Source organism: Tasmannia lanceolata, unplaced genomic scaffold (assembly GCF_043159265.1).
Source record: "Tasmannia lanceolata isolate RefF3 unplaced genomic scaffold, GAP_Taslan_0.1 ptg000019l, whole genome shotgun sequence".
NCBI lineage: Eukaryota > Viridiplantae > Streptophyta > Magnoliopsida > Canellales > Winteraceae > Tasmannia > Tasmannia lanceolata.
In genome coordinates, this window is record NW_027518696.1 from 8,741,633 (window position 1) to 8,754,523 (window position 12,891).

Sequence of the window (12,891 nt, forward strand, 5' to 3'; positions counted from 1 at the left end):
TTACTCTCCTTTTCTTCTCTTTTCTTTTATTTATTGTCCTTTTTCAATCCATAATAAGGTATATTCCTTCAAGGACTGAGATTCAATTGCAGGCCTTTTGATATTTGAAAAAATGGATGGGTGCAAAATTGGCAAGTTGGTCCCTTTTGATAAACATTAACCAGACCAGTTCAGCTATAGTAATTTGCACTAGAAAGAGTTTTGTAGGATATACTTGAGAATATTAGTTATTCTCTCTATTTTTGTTTTTATGAAAAATTTCAGCGAGTCTGGCCCTTTTTGAACTGGTCCAGTTCAGCTATAGTAATTTGCACTAGAAAGAGTTTTATAGATTGAGAACATGAGATTATTAGTTGTTCTCTTTATTTTCGTTTTTATGAAAAATTTCAGCTGGCAATGTCAAAATCTTAACTTTTCTCAGACAATTTTAGGTTCCAAGCATGCGTTGGGCTTTAGCATAGGATTAAAAAGTTATATGATGCACTCGGCAAGGAATATTAAAGGATATCAATAATGGTTGGTCTTGGGGGGTTAGCTTATGAATTGTTGTTCTTTTAAACTTTTGTAATTGAACAAGGATGACATGATTTACAATTCCATATGCACAGATAATTTTTGATTAATGATCTAGTGCGAATTGCAAATGGTTTGGATGGATCACTTGCTGATCTAAAGTTTCCCTTGGTGGCTGATTAGGTGTACTATTTGATTGGTGGTTTGCAAACAGATGGTCGAAGTGAGAAAAGATTGATGTGATTCTTCTATAATTTGGAGTTTACTTAATGGACGGTCTAGTTTGATTGTCCAACCATCAAAGTCCTTTATGGACAAAACTTGCTAACAGATTTGTTCAACTTTGAGTATTTCCATAAAAACAGGGAGAATGCCCATTCCATCCTAATTTCATCTAGTGTAGCTCTGTTAATTTCCTCAAACTCTGCTACTTGATGCAACTGCCATCAGTATTTGCCCACTGTCAAGATCTCAGTGGGCATAACGAGTGTTACTAAAATTCTCTGGCCCTGAAAAGGTGGTTCGGGCCCTTGGGTTCATCGATCAGAGAACTTCTAGACTGGCAAAAGGTATACTAATAAATTCATTTCTTCAAACATGAAGCAATCACATGAGAATTCTTCTTAGCTAAAACAATCAATTAATTCAAATGAAATTAGAACTAATCACTTGAGAATTGTTCTTTGCTAAGCGATTGACTAATTCTATTGAAATTTGAACTAAGGAGGGCGGGAATATAACAAGACGGAGAAGGTCTTATATGGTTGTTAAAGACTCTTTTCTCCTTAAGTAATTTTTAAAAAGTCAATATTTTAAGTTGGTTTTGAAGAAAGTCTCTTCCTGCAACAACGTCCATAGTCTATCATGCCATGCTTCCAAAGGCAAAGAGTTTAAAACGAAATGCATGTCAAAAATGGGTATTCTTCAATTCTATTGTCTTTGCTAATTGATGAAACAATACCATGAGTACTTTTTCTCCTGTCAAGCTGCAGTGTTACTACAAATCTCTAGCCATGAACAGGTGGGGTTGGAACCACAACAATTCTGACATGAACTTGGGGTCCATCTATTAAAAACTTCTAGACTAGGAAAAGCTTAATTATTGATCAATTCATTTCTTGAAACCGGATAATTGGACAAAGAGCAATCACATGAGAATTTTATTCTTAATTAGCTACACAATCAACTGATTCAAATGAGATTAGAACTTAGTAGCTTGTTGGTGGGAATGCAGCTTGGGGATACGAGGTTTTAAATATTTTATACATTGCTGAAATGAAGCCGAGAGAGAAAAGAAAAAGGGCTACCATGAAAGACTTCATGGTCGAACATGGATTGCTGAAACAATGACGCACCAACTTTACCCTCCAGAAGTGCCATTTGGTCTCGCAATATTTGTTCACATCCTTGTACAAGTAGAAGTAACGATTTTCGAAATTGACCCCCTTCCCCAGCCGGTTGAATAGAAGCGCCACCTCTTTATCACTACCCATCCAATGTTCAATGATCTTATTCTGTTTCAATACGGCGACATCGTTTGGCGTATTGATGAGACAATCCATCAAGATGGCGTAGCTCGTGAAGTGAGCTCCGGAGATCGGAAAGCACTGCTCGAATGCAATAAAGTTTCAAAAGAGGTAATTGGTAGAATCATAGATTGAGAGGTGCGGGATTTTCATCACTCCTTTACTGAATTTTACATCCAAGAAGCTACCCTTCTTCTTCTTCTTGAATATGACTCCCAACTCTTTGAGCTCCGTTGCGGAGGGGATCGACTTGGGTGGTGCGGGCAGTCTTTTGTTCCATGAAGCTGGGGAGCTGTTGGTGAAGGCAAGACAGGGCATGTAGCAATAGTAACAGCAGAATTTGTGTGATTTCTTGTCAACTGGCACGAGACAGGAATGAAACAAGTGTAGGAGATGGAGAACTTTTCCTGGATCATCATGCTTAGGATGCTTTCCATTGTTTCTTGGCAAGAGATGATCAAAGAAATCGAGGGCGAGCTGCAAGAGAGAAGAAGGGGTGCTCGATTTGTCAATGAGTTCGAATAAAGACTGTAAGACAAAGAAAGGGACCTGGTTCTCTATGAGGAGCATGTCATGGACTACTAGGGGAATCATCCAATTTGTGCCATATATAGGATCTTCTTCGGCTTCCTTTTTTCGATCAGGAAAGAAGGAATCTCCTTCCTTTTTTCGATCAGGAGAGAAGGAGTCTCCTTCCTCCATGTCCTTCTTCCACTTGATCATTGCCTCCTTGTTCTTGATGAAAAGCTCGACGATGAAACAACCATCCACCACCATCATTTGGACCAACTCATTGCTCTCGAGGTGATCAATGCTTTCAGAGTAGCAGCTTCGGATGCGTGTCTCCGTTGCCTTGATCACTGCTAAGTAATTCTCTAAGCTGAGATCCAAGTTTTGAGAGAGGATTGCATTTAGATAGTGCCATTTGTGATCTTCCATGGTTTGTAGGCATTGCTTTCCATGGTGATACGGCCCGATGGAGATGATTTTGGGTTCGTAGGCCTTCTCATCAGTCTCATAGATGTGCTTCGGGACTCGGTAGATGGTGCTCTGCTCTTTACTCGATGGCTCGCTCCTTGTCGCTGCAAGTTTCTGTCTCATGCAAGTAACCCATGCATCATCAATATCTACTGTTACATGTTCTCTATTGTTATCTGTGTTTTCCATCGTTCCTCTCTCTCTCTCTCTCTCTCTCTCTTGAGGGGCAAAGAATTATATTACGAAAGAAAGAAGCTGGAAGCAACCCAGGGATCAGGATGATCAAGTAAAAGGCAACCAAGAAAGAAAAATACACAAAATAAATCAAGGTGGTGGGAAATCGAAATTTCCAAGCCCGCCCTTGAAACTCCCTCCTGGCTAGTCTATCGGCCTCACTATTCACGGATAGCCTTTGAAACTCTCTCACCCTTCTATTCTTCTTGTTCTTGTTCTTGTTCTTTATATAAGAAAATGTAAATGAAGTCCTAAATGTGGGCTTCACAGTCATACTAGTCCATAGATAAAAAGTGTGTACTGCTAGTACCACTAGCATCTCCATCATTCTCACCATGTGTGTGCACATGATTGACTGGTTTCATGCTTCCAGATCCAACATCGACGACAATTGGGTTATTTTTGTGGGACCCATTTATAATTTCCCCAATAACATCATCTGTTCAGGGTGGGACTGGATTTCCCAAGAGAAACCAACTATCCTGATCATTACATGGATGTGCTTACCACAGATGGCGGGTCTGAGAGTTAGATGGGAGAGTGGGCATAACCCATCCAACTAAATTATTGGCCATTTGATTTTTTGAGTTTTTCCTCCTTCGTTTCTTCTTCCTCCTCCTTTCCTTTCTTCTTCCCTCTTTTATCGTTTTTTCCTAGTCTCCTCAAGGAGGATTTTGGAGATTCTGGGTTCATAAACGAACCCGGGCATGGATAGCGATCCAATGTCTTGATTTTCTACACAAGAAGTTGATAAAGAAACCCGCGTGAATAGCGATCCAATGTCTTGTCCTAGTCTTCTCTCCCTCTCATGGGCGAACTACATTTTTTCCAAGGAGGATTTTTCTCCGAAATCTGGGGTCAGTACAATTTTCAACACAAGAAGTTGATAGAGAAAACCGCGTGGATAGCGAGCGATCGACAGTCTTGATCGATGGTCCCACCTCCAAATGTAAGTGGGCCCAGAGCTTCTAACAACAATGGAACACATATGCCAACGGTCAAGAGCCACAGGCCCACAGCCTTGCATTTCTTGCCAACATAGGAGGCATAGACAGAGCTAGCAGGGTTAGCCACTGCACTTTTTGGCGATTAATGCTTCCCTTTTACACCAGAAAGAAGGTTTAGAAATAATGGATACTTAGAAATAATTGTATTGCTTATTATTACTCTATTGATTGACTTCAAGTTTTCTGTTAGCAACGTCTATTCATTTTTCCTCCTTAAAACCAAGGCATTTGGCTGAGAACCCTACATTTGGGCCAAACCACCATCACAATCTTAAAACCAAGGCATTAGTGATGATAAAATTATAATTTTATAAATTTTTTTACCTTTTCTTTTAATTAATTATATGGATTTTTTACTAGTTTTTATTGATTTATTGAGTTTTATTTTACTTTTATATTTTTATATTTAATTATCATGTTTTTATGCACCAAGTTTTTTGGATTTTTTATTGATTTTTTGAGTTAACTCTACTTGGCTCTCTTTGAAGCCTACTCAAGTTGTAGGGTATTTGAGCCATATTTGGGTCTATCTATAGACCACTACTCTGTTTAAAGGGTTGTACTTGTGCTCAAATATTTTCAAAATTTCCCTGAATATTATCCTAGTTTATTGATAGGGACACCTCTACCCTTTGATTTGTATGGGATTTGCTAGAGACCACCGCAGAAGGCATTTCGCGCGCCATCTGTTGCACGAGAGAGCAGCCACCCAGGCTCACTTTTCAACTGATTTCGTCTTATTCATTCAATTCATGTGAGGTGGCTGCTCTCTCGTGCAACAGCCATCCTGCGAAATGCCTTTTGTGATGGTCCCTAGCAAATCTCGTTTTGTATAGTTCATGAATTTTCACTCACATCGGTCTCCAAGAGAATCAATGAGGTGAATAGAATTTTCTAAACATTGGAAGCCAGAAGTATTTTAGCTTCAGAATTGATACCTGCACTCCCTTGCTTCAATAACGACCCTCCATTTTTTTTCTTCATGCTTTTCTAATTTGTTTATAGAGAGGAATACGATCCAAGGTCTGAAGATAAGATGCACACCAAACATGTAGACACATCTCTACTAACTCCTTAATTTCCTGAGTTCATTCAAAGTTATTTCTTACGGCCTTGAGGTTTTTCTCTTTTGTATCCTTCTTGTGCCTGTGATTTGATGGCCATCTTGGTCTCGGCCTCTCTTATCTAATAAAATACCATCATTTAAGAAAAAAAAAAGTAGCTAACCATTTTCATATGTCAACATGTGTGAGGTGCACCAGGAAACCTTGAATCTTCAGTAAAGCATTCATGAAAAAAATTTATCCTCCTCTCACCCGCCCTAGTGCCCTACCTCTCCCTCACCACATGAGAAACTAAATTTATCGTGAAAAATAAATTCATGATTGCCAAACATGGCCTAAAAATATTTTTTTTTCCTTTTAATCTTGGGTTAGGTAAGAACCACGGCCTCATGGTCACCCAGATATGGCAATGGGGCAATGGAGCAAATGCTTATCACCTGCAGTTAGGTGAATGGTCAATCCAGCTCTCAACATTATTTGATGATGTTGAGAAACAGTATCGATGCAATGTACTAGGGGTGCAACTTGGGCTAGGTTGGATTGGGTTGAGGCCAACCTCACCTCAACCCTAGCCGGAGCCTCAGGTCGAGGAGAATCAACCCTAACACTACTGCCTCAAAATATCTCAACCCTAACCCAACTTGTCTGGTAGGGTTCGGGTTGGCCCAGGGGAAAAACAATAAAGGATTAAGGGCCCATTTGGCTAAGGTGAATTTTTTTCATGATAAATCTGTGTCTCCAAGTAGAGATGTGGGTGAAGTCTGTCACGCCCCGAACCCATAATTTGAGGTAAGGCGCACGTGACAGCCGCCACACGCCCAAGGGGTCTCCCCTACAAGCATGCAAGGCTCCTTTACAATCAACTATTCTCAACATTCAGAGCGACTAATAATTGCGGAAATTTTAGTCTCAATTAAGGCTCAAAAGAAATACATATATAGGTCCATAAGTCTAAATCCAACAATACTTATTCGATAACAGTCACCTTAATAAAATAACAAAAGTCTCTAACTGGATTAATGAAAGAAAGCAAGAATCTCCTAAGCTCCAATCCAAGTGCCTGATCTCAGCAAGTCTACTGCCGCTCCTCTGTATCTGAAAATTGTTAAACCACATAATGAGCTAACAGCCCAGCCGGTTTTCCAAATCTAAGCCAGCTAATAGGAAAACGAAAACAATGCTGGTGCAGAAAATAAGTAACATGCCATAAAATTTTAGTCTATACAAAAATTGATAAGAAGCAAGAAAATCATTTCTACATAAGTTATATAAGAAAAATACATGCTTTTACAAAAACGGTTCCAACCACTCGGTTATGCAGTTTTCCATTTAGAAAACAAATACTTAACAGTCTTCTCTGTGGCCAATTTCCAACCTTATTGGCAAGTAGCGTAACCCAAGGCGAACACTCGTTCGCAGGACTCACAGGTCCTAAAGCGCGCAATATCACAATATCAATAGCCAGAGGACTCCCTACTGGTCGCCCGAGATAAACCTTACGGGCAAATAAACTCGACCGGTCTACGTGATCACATCCAGTGTACTCACCCACTGGCAGGTTGGGCACTAGATCCCCACCAGAGATCAACCTTACTGGCGGAATCCATTCCATACCAAGACTGTATACAAATATAGAGAGAAGCAATTTAATGTTTGCAATACCGTGCCATAAATTTTGTAGACGTTTCAAACCATGGGGGGCTCCCCCATTCAAATCCATTGAAACCATGTCATAAATAGAATGCTTTTCAATAGTGTTTCATGAATTTGAGTTTCCAAAATCATGTTAGTCACAAAGCTCTTTTTTTTTGTATAAATAAGAAAGCATGTTAAGACTAAAGCATTTCATGGATAATGACAATTCAACCATTTAGTATGACATGCTAAAAGATATCAGTGAGAAACCTTTCCAAAACAAGTTCCATATAATGGACTGTAATAAAAGCTTGCAACAAATCTAAGTACATGAAATATACATAATACACTGACATAGGGTAGGATCACCTACCTTAAGCGCAATCTCCAAGAATTACTTTGCAAGGTCAAGATTGATGCAGGTGTAACCACTAGCTCAGTTAATACCCAAGCTAGGGAAGGATCAACTTCTTCAAGGAATTCCGTCGAACACCCTATGTAGCATCAAATTCCAATAAGGATTTTATTCTAGAAGATATCAACCAGTAAAAATCATTTAGGCCTCGGACATGGTTCAAATATGATCACCGAAACCACTAAGCTCCATAGTTTATGATAAAAGCCAAAGGTAAGACTAAGGAATTCAACTTCCTGGACATTTTAGTACCCATAGCTCAATTGGAGACATCATAACCAATGTTGGTTCCATTATTAGAGAATAGCCATAAGGCATAGCATGATGATCTGAACCGTCCAATTCATGCCTAGGGTAGCCAAATGCCTTATGGAGTGAAATTAATTCACTTTTGGTTCCATTTATGAAAACTTAATGATCAGCTATAGTGAAAATTGAGAGGGCTTTTACAATCAATTTGTACTGTCCAAAGAAGACATTTAAATTAAAATGCCGCCTTTAAACAATGGCTAGGGATTTGTTAATTTTTAAGACAAATTACATTTTTTGAAGCTAAGTCTCAAGATTAACAAAAAGATCCCCCCTAAAGCATAGAGAGATGAGAAAGAGGTTGGTGGATGAAATGAAACCTAGAGTTATCGGACTGTTGAGGTGGAAGGTTACTCACCTCTCGCTGCAAAGACCAAGAAATAGTAGGCTTTTTCTCGGTTGAGAAGGGACGGTGACAACCAATTGTGGTCGTGATAAAGGTGACTACAGGTATGAGATAGAGGGTCCAAAGACAGCAAGCTTCCTCTTGCAATTCCCACCAAAGAAGACACAGAACTGCCAAGGTATTTCAGAACCCCAAGAGAGGAGGCTAAACAATGCAAATGAATGGCGGACGGGACTGAAACAACTAGCAATAGGGGCTGCTTGTATTGGATTAGAATCCAATAGCATTAAACTATAGGTGATGCTGTAGATGAGGGCACAACACAAGGTGGTTGCTGTCATTCAAGGAAGAGGGGAAAAATGATGCCTTGAAAGAGAACTAATCTAGTCTCTGATATTATCTTCAATTGAGAGAAAAGACCAACAATGGTCTCTTGTCCAAAGTCAATACTCTTCTTACATGCTAGGTGACTCATTTTTCCATAAGGCTTGATTTGTAAGAAGGGCAACTGCCTTGATCGACCATGCAACAATTAAATTTGATTTGGCAAAATTTCCTTCCTTGCATATGACAAAAAGGTAAGCAATTAAATTGTGTTAGGTAACTTGCCTTCCTTGCCCATGGCCAACCCAACACACCAATCCAAATTGCCTTGCTTGCCCACCATGCTATATTTAGTTAAGAAATTAATTGGCTATTCTTATGGCAACAAATCATGGCCATCCAAATTTCAAAGAAGGCACTAACGGATTTGGTCATCTCTCCTACTTTCCCTTTATAAACAAGATTGATATGAGAATATCATTCTTTACACTTTCCTTTAAGAACTTCTATTTAGGTATCATGGTCCATGGATTGCTGAAATAACTGCGCACCAAGTTTGCCCTCCAGACATGCCAATTTGTGTCGAAATATTTATTCACATCCTTGAACATTTTGGATAGGTGCCTATCTTTGTAATTGATGGCGACCCCCTTCCCCAACCAGTTGAAAAGAAGCGCCACCTCTTCATCGCTACTCAACATATGATGGATGATCTTATTTTGCCTGAGTATGGCGATATCTTTCGGTGTAGTGATGAGACAGTCCATCAAGATGGTGTAGTCTGTGAAGTGAGCTCTTGAGGTAGGAACACACTGCTCAAAGGCGATAAAGTTTCGAAAGAGAGAATTGGTAGAATGATAGATTGAGATATGTGGGATTTCCATCACCCCTTTACTGAAATTTACATCCAAGAAGATACCAATCCTCTTCTGCTTGAACTTTACTCCAGCCGCTTTGAGCTCTGTCACTGAGGGGATCTACTTGCATGGTTTACGTGGTCTTTCGCTGCCTGATACTGAGGACTCGCTTTCCAAAGAAAGAGTGGGATTGTAGCTGAAGCATTGGATTTCACAGTAGTCTAAAGTAATATCCATAGGTGGAGAAAGACGCCGGTAAAACAAGTGTAGGAGGTGAAGAACTTCGCTGCTTGGAGGATGAATTCCACTGTTTCTTGGTAAGAGAGGATCGAAGAAATCGAAGGTGAGCTGTAAGAGAGAGGAAGGGGTGTTCGGTTTGTCCATGAGTTCGAATAAGGACTGTAAAACAAAGAAAGAGAGTTGGTTTCCTAGGAGGAGCATGTCATGGGCTACAAGGGGAAGCATCCAATTTGTGCCATATATGGGATCTTCTTTGAACCCTCCTTTCTCCTTTGCCTTCACTGCCTCTTTGTGCTTGAGGAAAAGCTCGACAATGAAACAGCCATCGACCACCATCATTTGAACAAACTCATTGCTCTGAAGGTGGTCCATGCTTTCGGAGTAGCAGCTTCGTGCTTGCATCTCCATTGCTTTGATCACTGTTAAGTAGTTTTCCAAACAGAGATCCATGTTTCGGGAGAGAATTGCATTTAGATAGTGCCATTTGTGGTTTTCTATGGCTTGTAGGCATTGGTTTCCATGGTGATACGGGCCAATGGAGATGATATTGGGTTCATAGGCCTTCTCATCAGTCTCATAGATGTGCTTGGGGACTCTGTAGATGCTGCTTTGCTCTTTACTCGCCGGCATCTTACTAGTGTCTGCAAGCTTGTGTTTCATGAAAGTAACCCATGCTTCATCAATATCTACTTGGTTACCTGCATTTTCCATTATCCCTTTCTCCTCCTCCTACTCTCTCACCCTTTTCTTCTTCTTCTTCTCTCCTCTGAAAGTCTTACTTCCTACTTACTGTCGTCAGGAAGAAACCCTAATTTCCTTCTTCATGGTCATTGTTAATGGCCGAAATCAGAGCATAAATCAAGTGAGAAAAGGTTACTTTGGCAAAGACAATGACAATCTCCAGACATCTTTGCTCCACCAGTGGCAAACAGAAAGGAAGGATGTTTGCCAATTAGTCCTGCTTTGCAAAATTATTGTTAAACTGTCCTTTTCAGTTACATTTTAAAATGGTTGAAAAAGTAAAATCAGTTACATTTGATGACGTGGATCCAATCAAGAGCCCTTCTGCGGCTCTTTATGCAAGGGCTCCCTTGTATCTATCATTTCTCCTTTAAGAATTTCATATTTCAGTTTCTCAACCAACTTTAAAAATGACGTGTTTCTATTCAAGGGCCCTTCTTTAGCCCTTGCACAAAGAGGGCCCTTCAATCTATCATTCCTTGTCTTTTAGTACCTGCTTTTCGAATATAATTGCCATACCCTCAAAAAACAAACAACAAACGGCAGTTATTTTTCCATTAAAATTTGGGAAATGATATTTTCCCCCTCTTAAATGGATAAAATCCCCCCCCCCCCTAACTGTTTCTGTGGGAATGGTTCAGGAGGATAAATTCACCCCTTTAAACGTTTTTCTTTGCCTTTAAAACTTAATGAATAACGTTAAAGGGGGATTTTATCCATCAGAGGAGGGAAAATACCATTCCCCTAAAATTTTTAAAATAATAAAACTACCCTCAACCTTCTCTCATTGCACACACACTCTATCCATTCTCCACTCTTGTAACGTGAACACTTGGTGTAGCCAGCAACCGAATGGTTTAGGGGAGTGATATATTCGACCCCTTTTCTTCCTCGGGCCACCCCCTCTATTGTGTTATGACTATAGCCTTTTTTACATTGGAAAATGGTTGTCCACAAAAGAACAAGGGGGCAAATATATCATTTTCTTGTTTAGATCTTTGAAAAAAAATAATACGAGCAATGATAAATACAAGGGAGCCCTTGCATAAAGAGCAGGAGAAGGGCTCTTCATTGGATCACGTCATTTTCAGTTACATTTTAAAATCGGTTGAAAAAGAAAAATCAGTTACATTTGTTGACGTGAATTAATCATATGATAATTGTTCTTTGCTAAACGATTTACTATTTCAAATGAAATTAGAACTGAGGAGGGTGGGCATACGAGAAGACTGAGATGAAGGTCTGCGTGAATGTGAACGTGAGAATGAGAATGGCAGCAACCAGAGACATCATGGTCCATGGATTGTTGAAATAACGACGCACCAAATTTGCCCTCCAGACGTGCCAATTGGTCTCACAATATTTGTTCACATCCTTGAACAGGCAGGAGGAGAAACAATTTTCGAAATAGACGCCAACTGCCTTCCCTAACTGGTTGAATAGAAGAGCCGCCTCTTCATCACTACCCAACATATGTTCTATGATCTTATTATGCTTGAGTATGGCAACATCGTTCGGTGTATTGATGAGACAATTCATCAAGATGGCGTAGCTTGTGAAATGAGCTCCAGATATTGGAAAACATTGCTCAAAGGCAATAAAGTTTCGAAAGAGAGAATTGGTACTATCATAGATTGGGAAATGTGGGATTTCCATCACTCCTTTACTGAAATTTACATCCAAGAAACTACCCATGTTCTTCTTCTGCTTGAACTTAACTCCTGCTTCTTTGAGCTCTGTTGCCGAGGGGATCGACTTGGGCAGTGCGGGCCGTCATTTGTTCCACGAAGCCGGGGACCTGTCTGTGAAAGCAAGACCGGGCATGAAGCAATAGTAAGAGCAGAATTCACGTGATTTCTTGTTAACCGGCAAGAGACTAGAATGAAACAAGTGTAGTAGATGAAGGACTTTTCTGGGGTCTTCGTCTGTAGTTTTAATTCCATTGTTTCCGTGTGAGAGATGATTGAAGAAATCAAGGGCGAGCTGTAAGAGAGAAGGGGTGCTCGACTTGTTGAGAAGCTTGAGTAAAGACTGTAAGACAAAGAAAGGGAGTTGGTTCTCTAGGAGGAGCATGTCATGGGCTACAAGGGGAAGCATCCAATTTGTGCCATATATAGGATCTTCTGCTTCCTTCTTTCGGTCAGGAAAGAAGAAATTTCCTTCGTCCATGGTCTTCTTCCACTCGATCATTGTCTCCTTGCTCTTGAGGAAAGGCTCAACGATGAAACAGCCGTCCACCACCATCATTTGGACCAATTCATGGCTCTCGAGGTGATCAATGCTTTCGGAGTAGCAGCTTCGCGCCTGCGACTCCAATGCCTTGCTCGCTGCTATGTAATTCTCTAAGCTGAGATCCAAGTTTCGAGAGAGGATTGCATTTAGGTAGCGCCACTTGTGGTCTTCCATGGATTGTAGGCATTGCTTTCCATGGTGATAGGGGCCTATGGAGATGATTTTGGGTTCGTAGGCCTTCTCATCAGTCTCATAGATGTGCTTGGGGACTCTGTAAATGCTATGTTGATCTTTACTCGCCGGCTCGCTAGCATGGATAAATTGAAGGTCATGGTGATTAAGAATCTAGTGAATGTGCTACCAAATGTGAATTCTTTTGGTAGTGGAAAGGTGTGTGAGGGTTGTCAATATGATAAGGCACATCGTCTTCCATTTGATAAGTCTCTTTCAAGGTGCAAGGCCCCATTGGA

At 40.3% G+C, this 12,891-nt stretch overlaps 2 protein-coding genes and 1 pseudogene across 2 annotated transcripts; all 3 read right to left on the reverse strand.

The window, feature by feature from the left end:
* Window positions 1–1,604: 1,604 nt before the first annotated feature.
* On the reverse strand, window positions 1,605–3,826 carry LOC143853108 (UPF0481 protein At3g47200-like; annotated as a pseudogene).
* Window positions 3,827–9,328: 5,502 nt separating this feature from the next.
* LOC143853284 (UPF0481 protein At3g47200-like) lies at window positions 9,329–10,159 on the reverse strand. Its single transcript, XM_077363002.1, has one exon. It carries the CDS (start codon window positions 10,157–10,159, stop codon window positions 9,329–9,331), a length of 831 nt encoding a protein of 276 aa, XP_077219117.1.
* A 1,227-nt stretch (window positions 10,160–11,386) lies between these two features.
* On the reverse strand, window positions 11,387–12,844 carry LOC143853285 (UPF0481 protein At3g47200-like). Its single transcript, XM_077363003.1, has 3 exons — window positions 12,783–12,844; window positions 12,056–12,728; window positions 11,387–11,959 (listed from the first exon to the last, which is right to left on the reverse strand). The coding sequence occupies exons 1-3, from the start codon at window positions 12,842–12,844 to the stop codon at window positions 11,387–11,389; spliced, it is 1,308 nt and encodes a 435-aa protein (XP_077219118.1).
* Window positions 12,845–12,891: the final 47 nt, after the last annotated feature.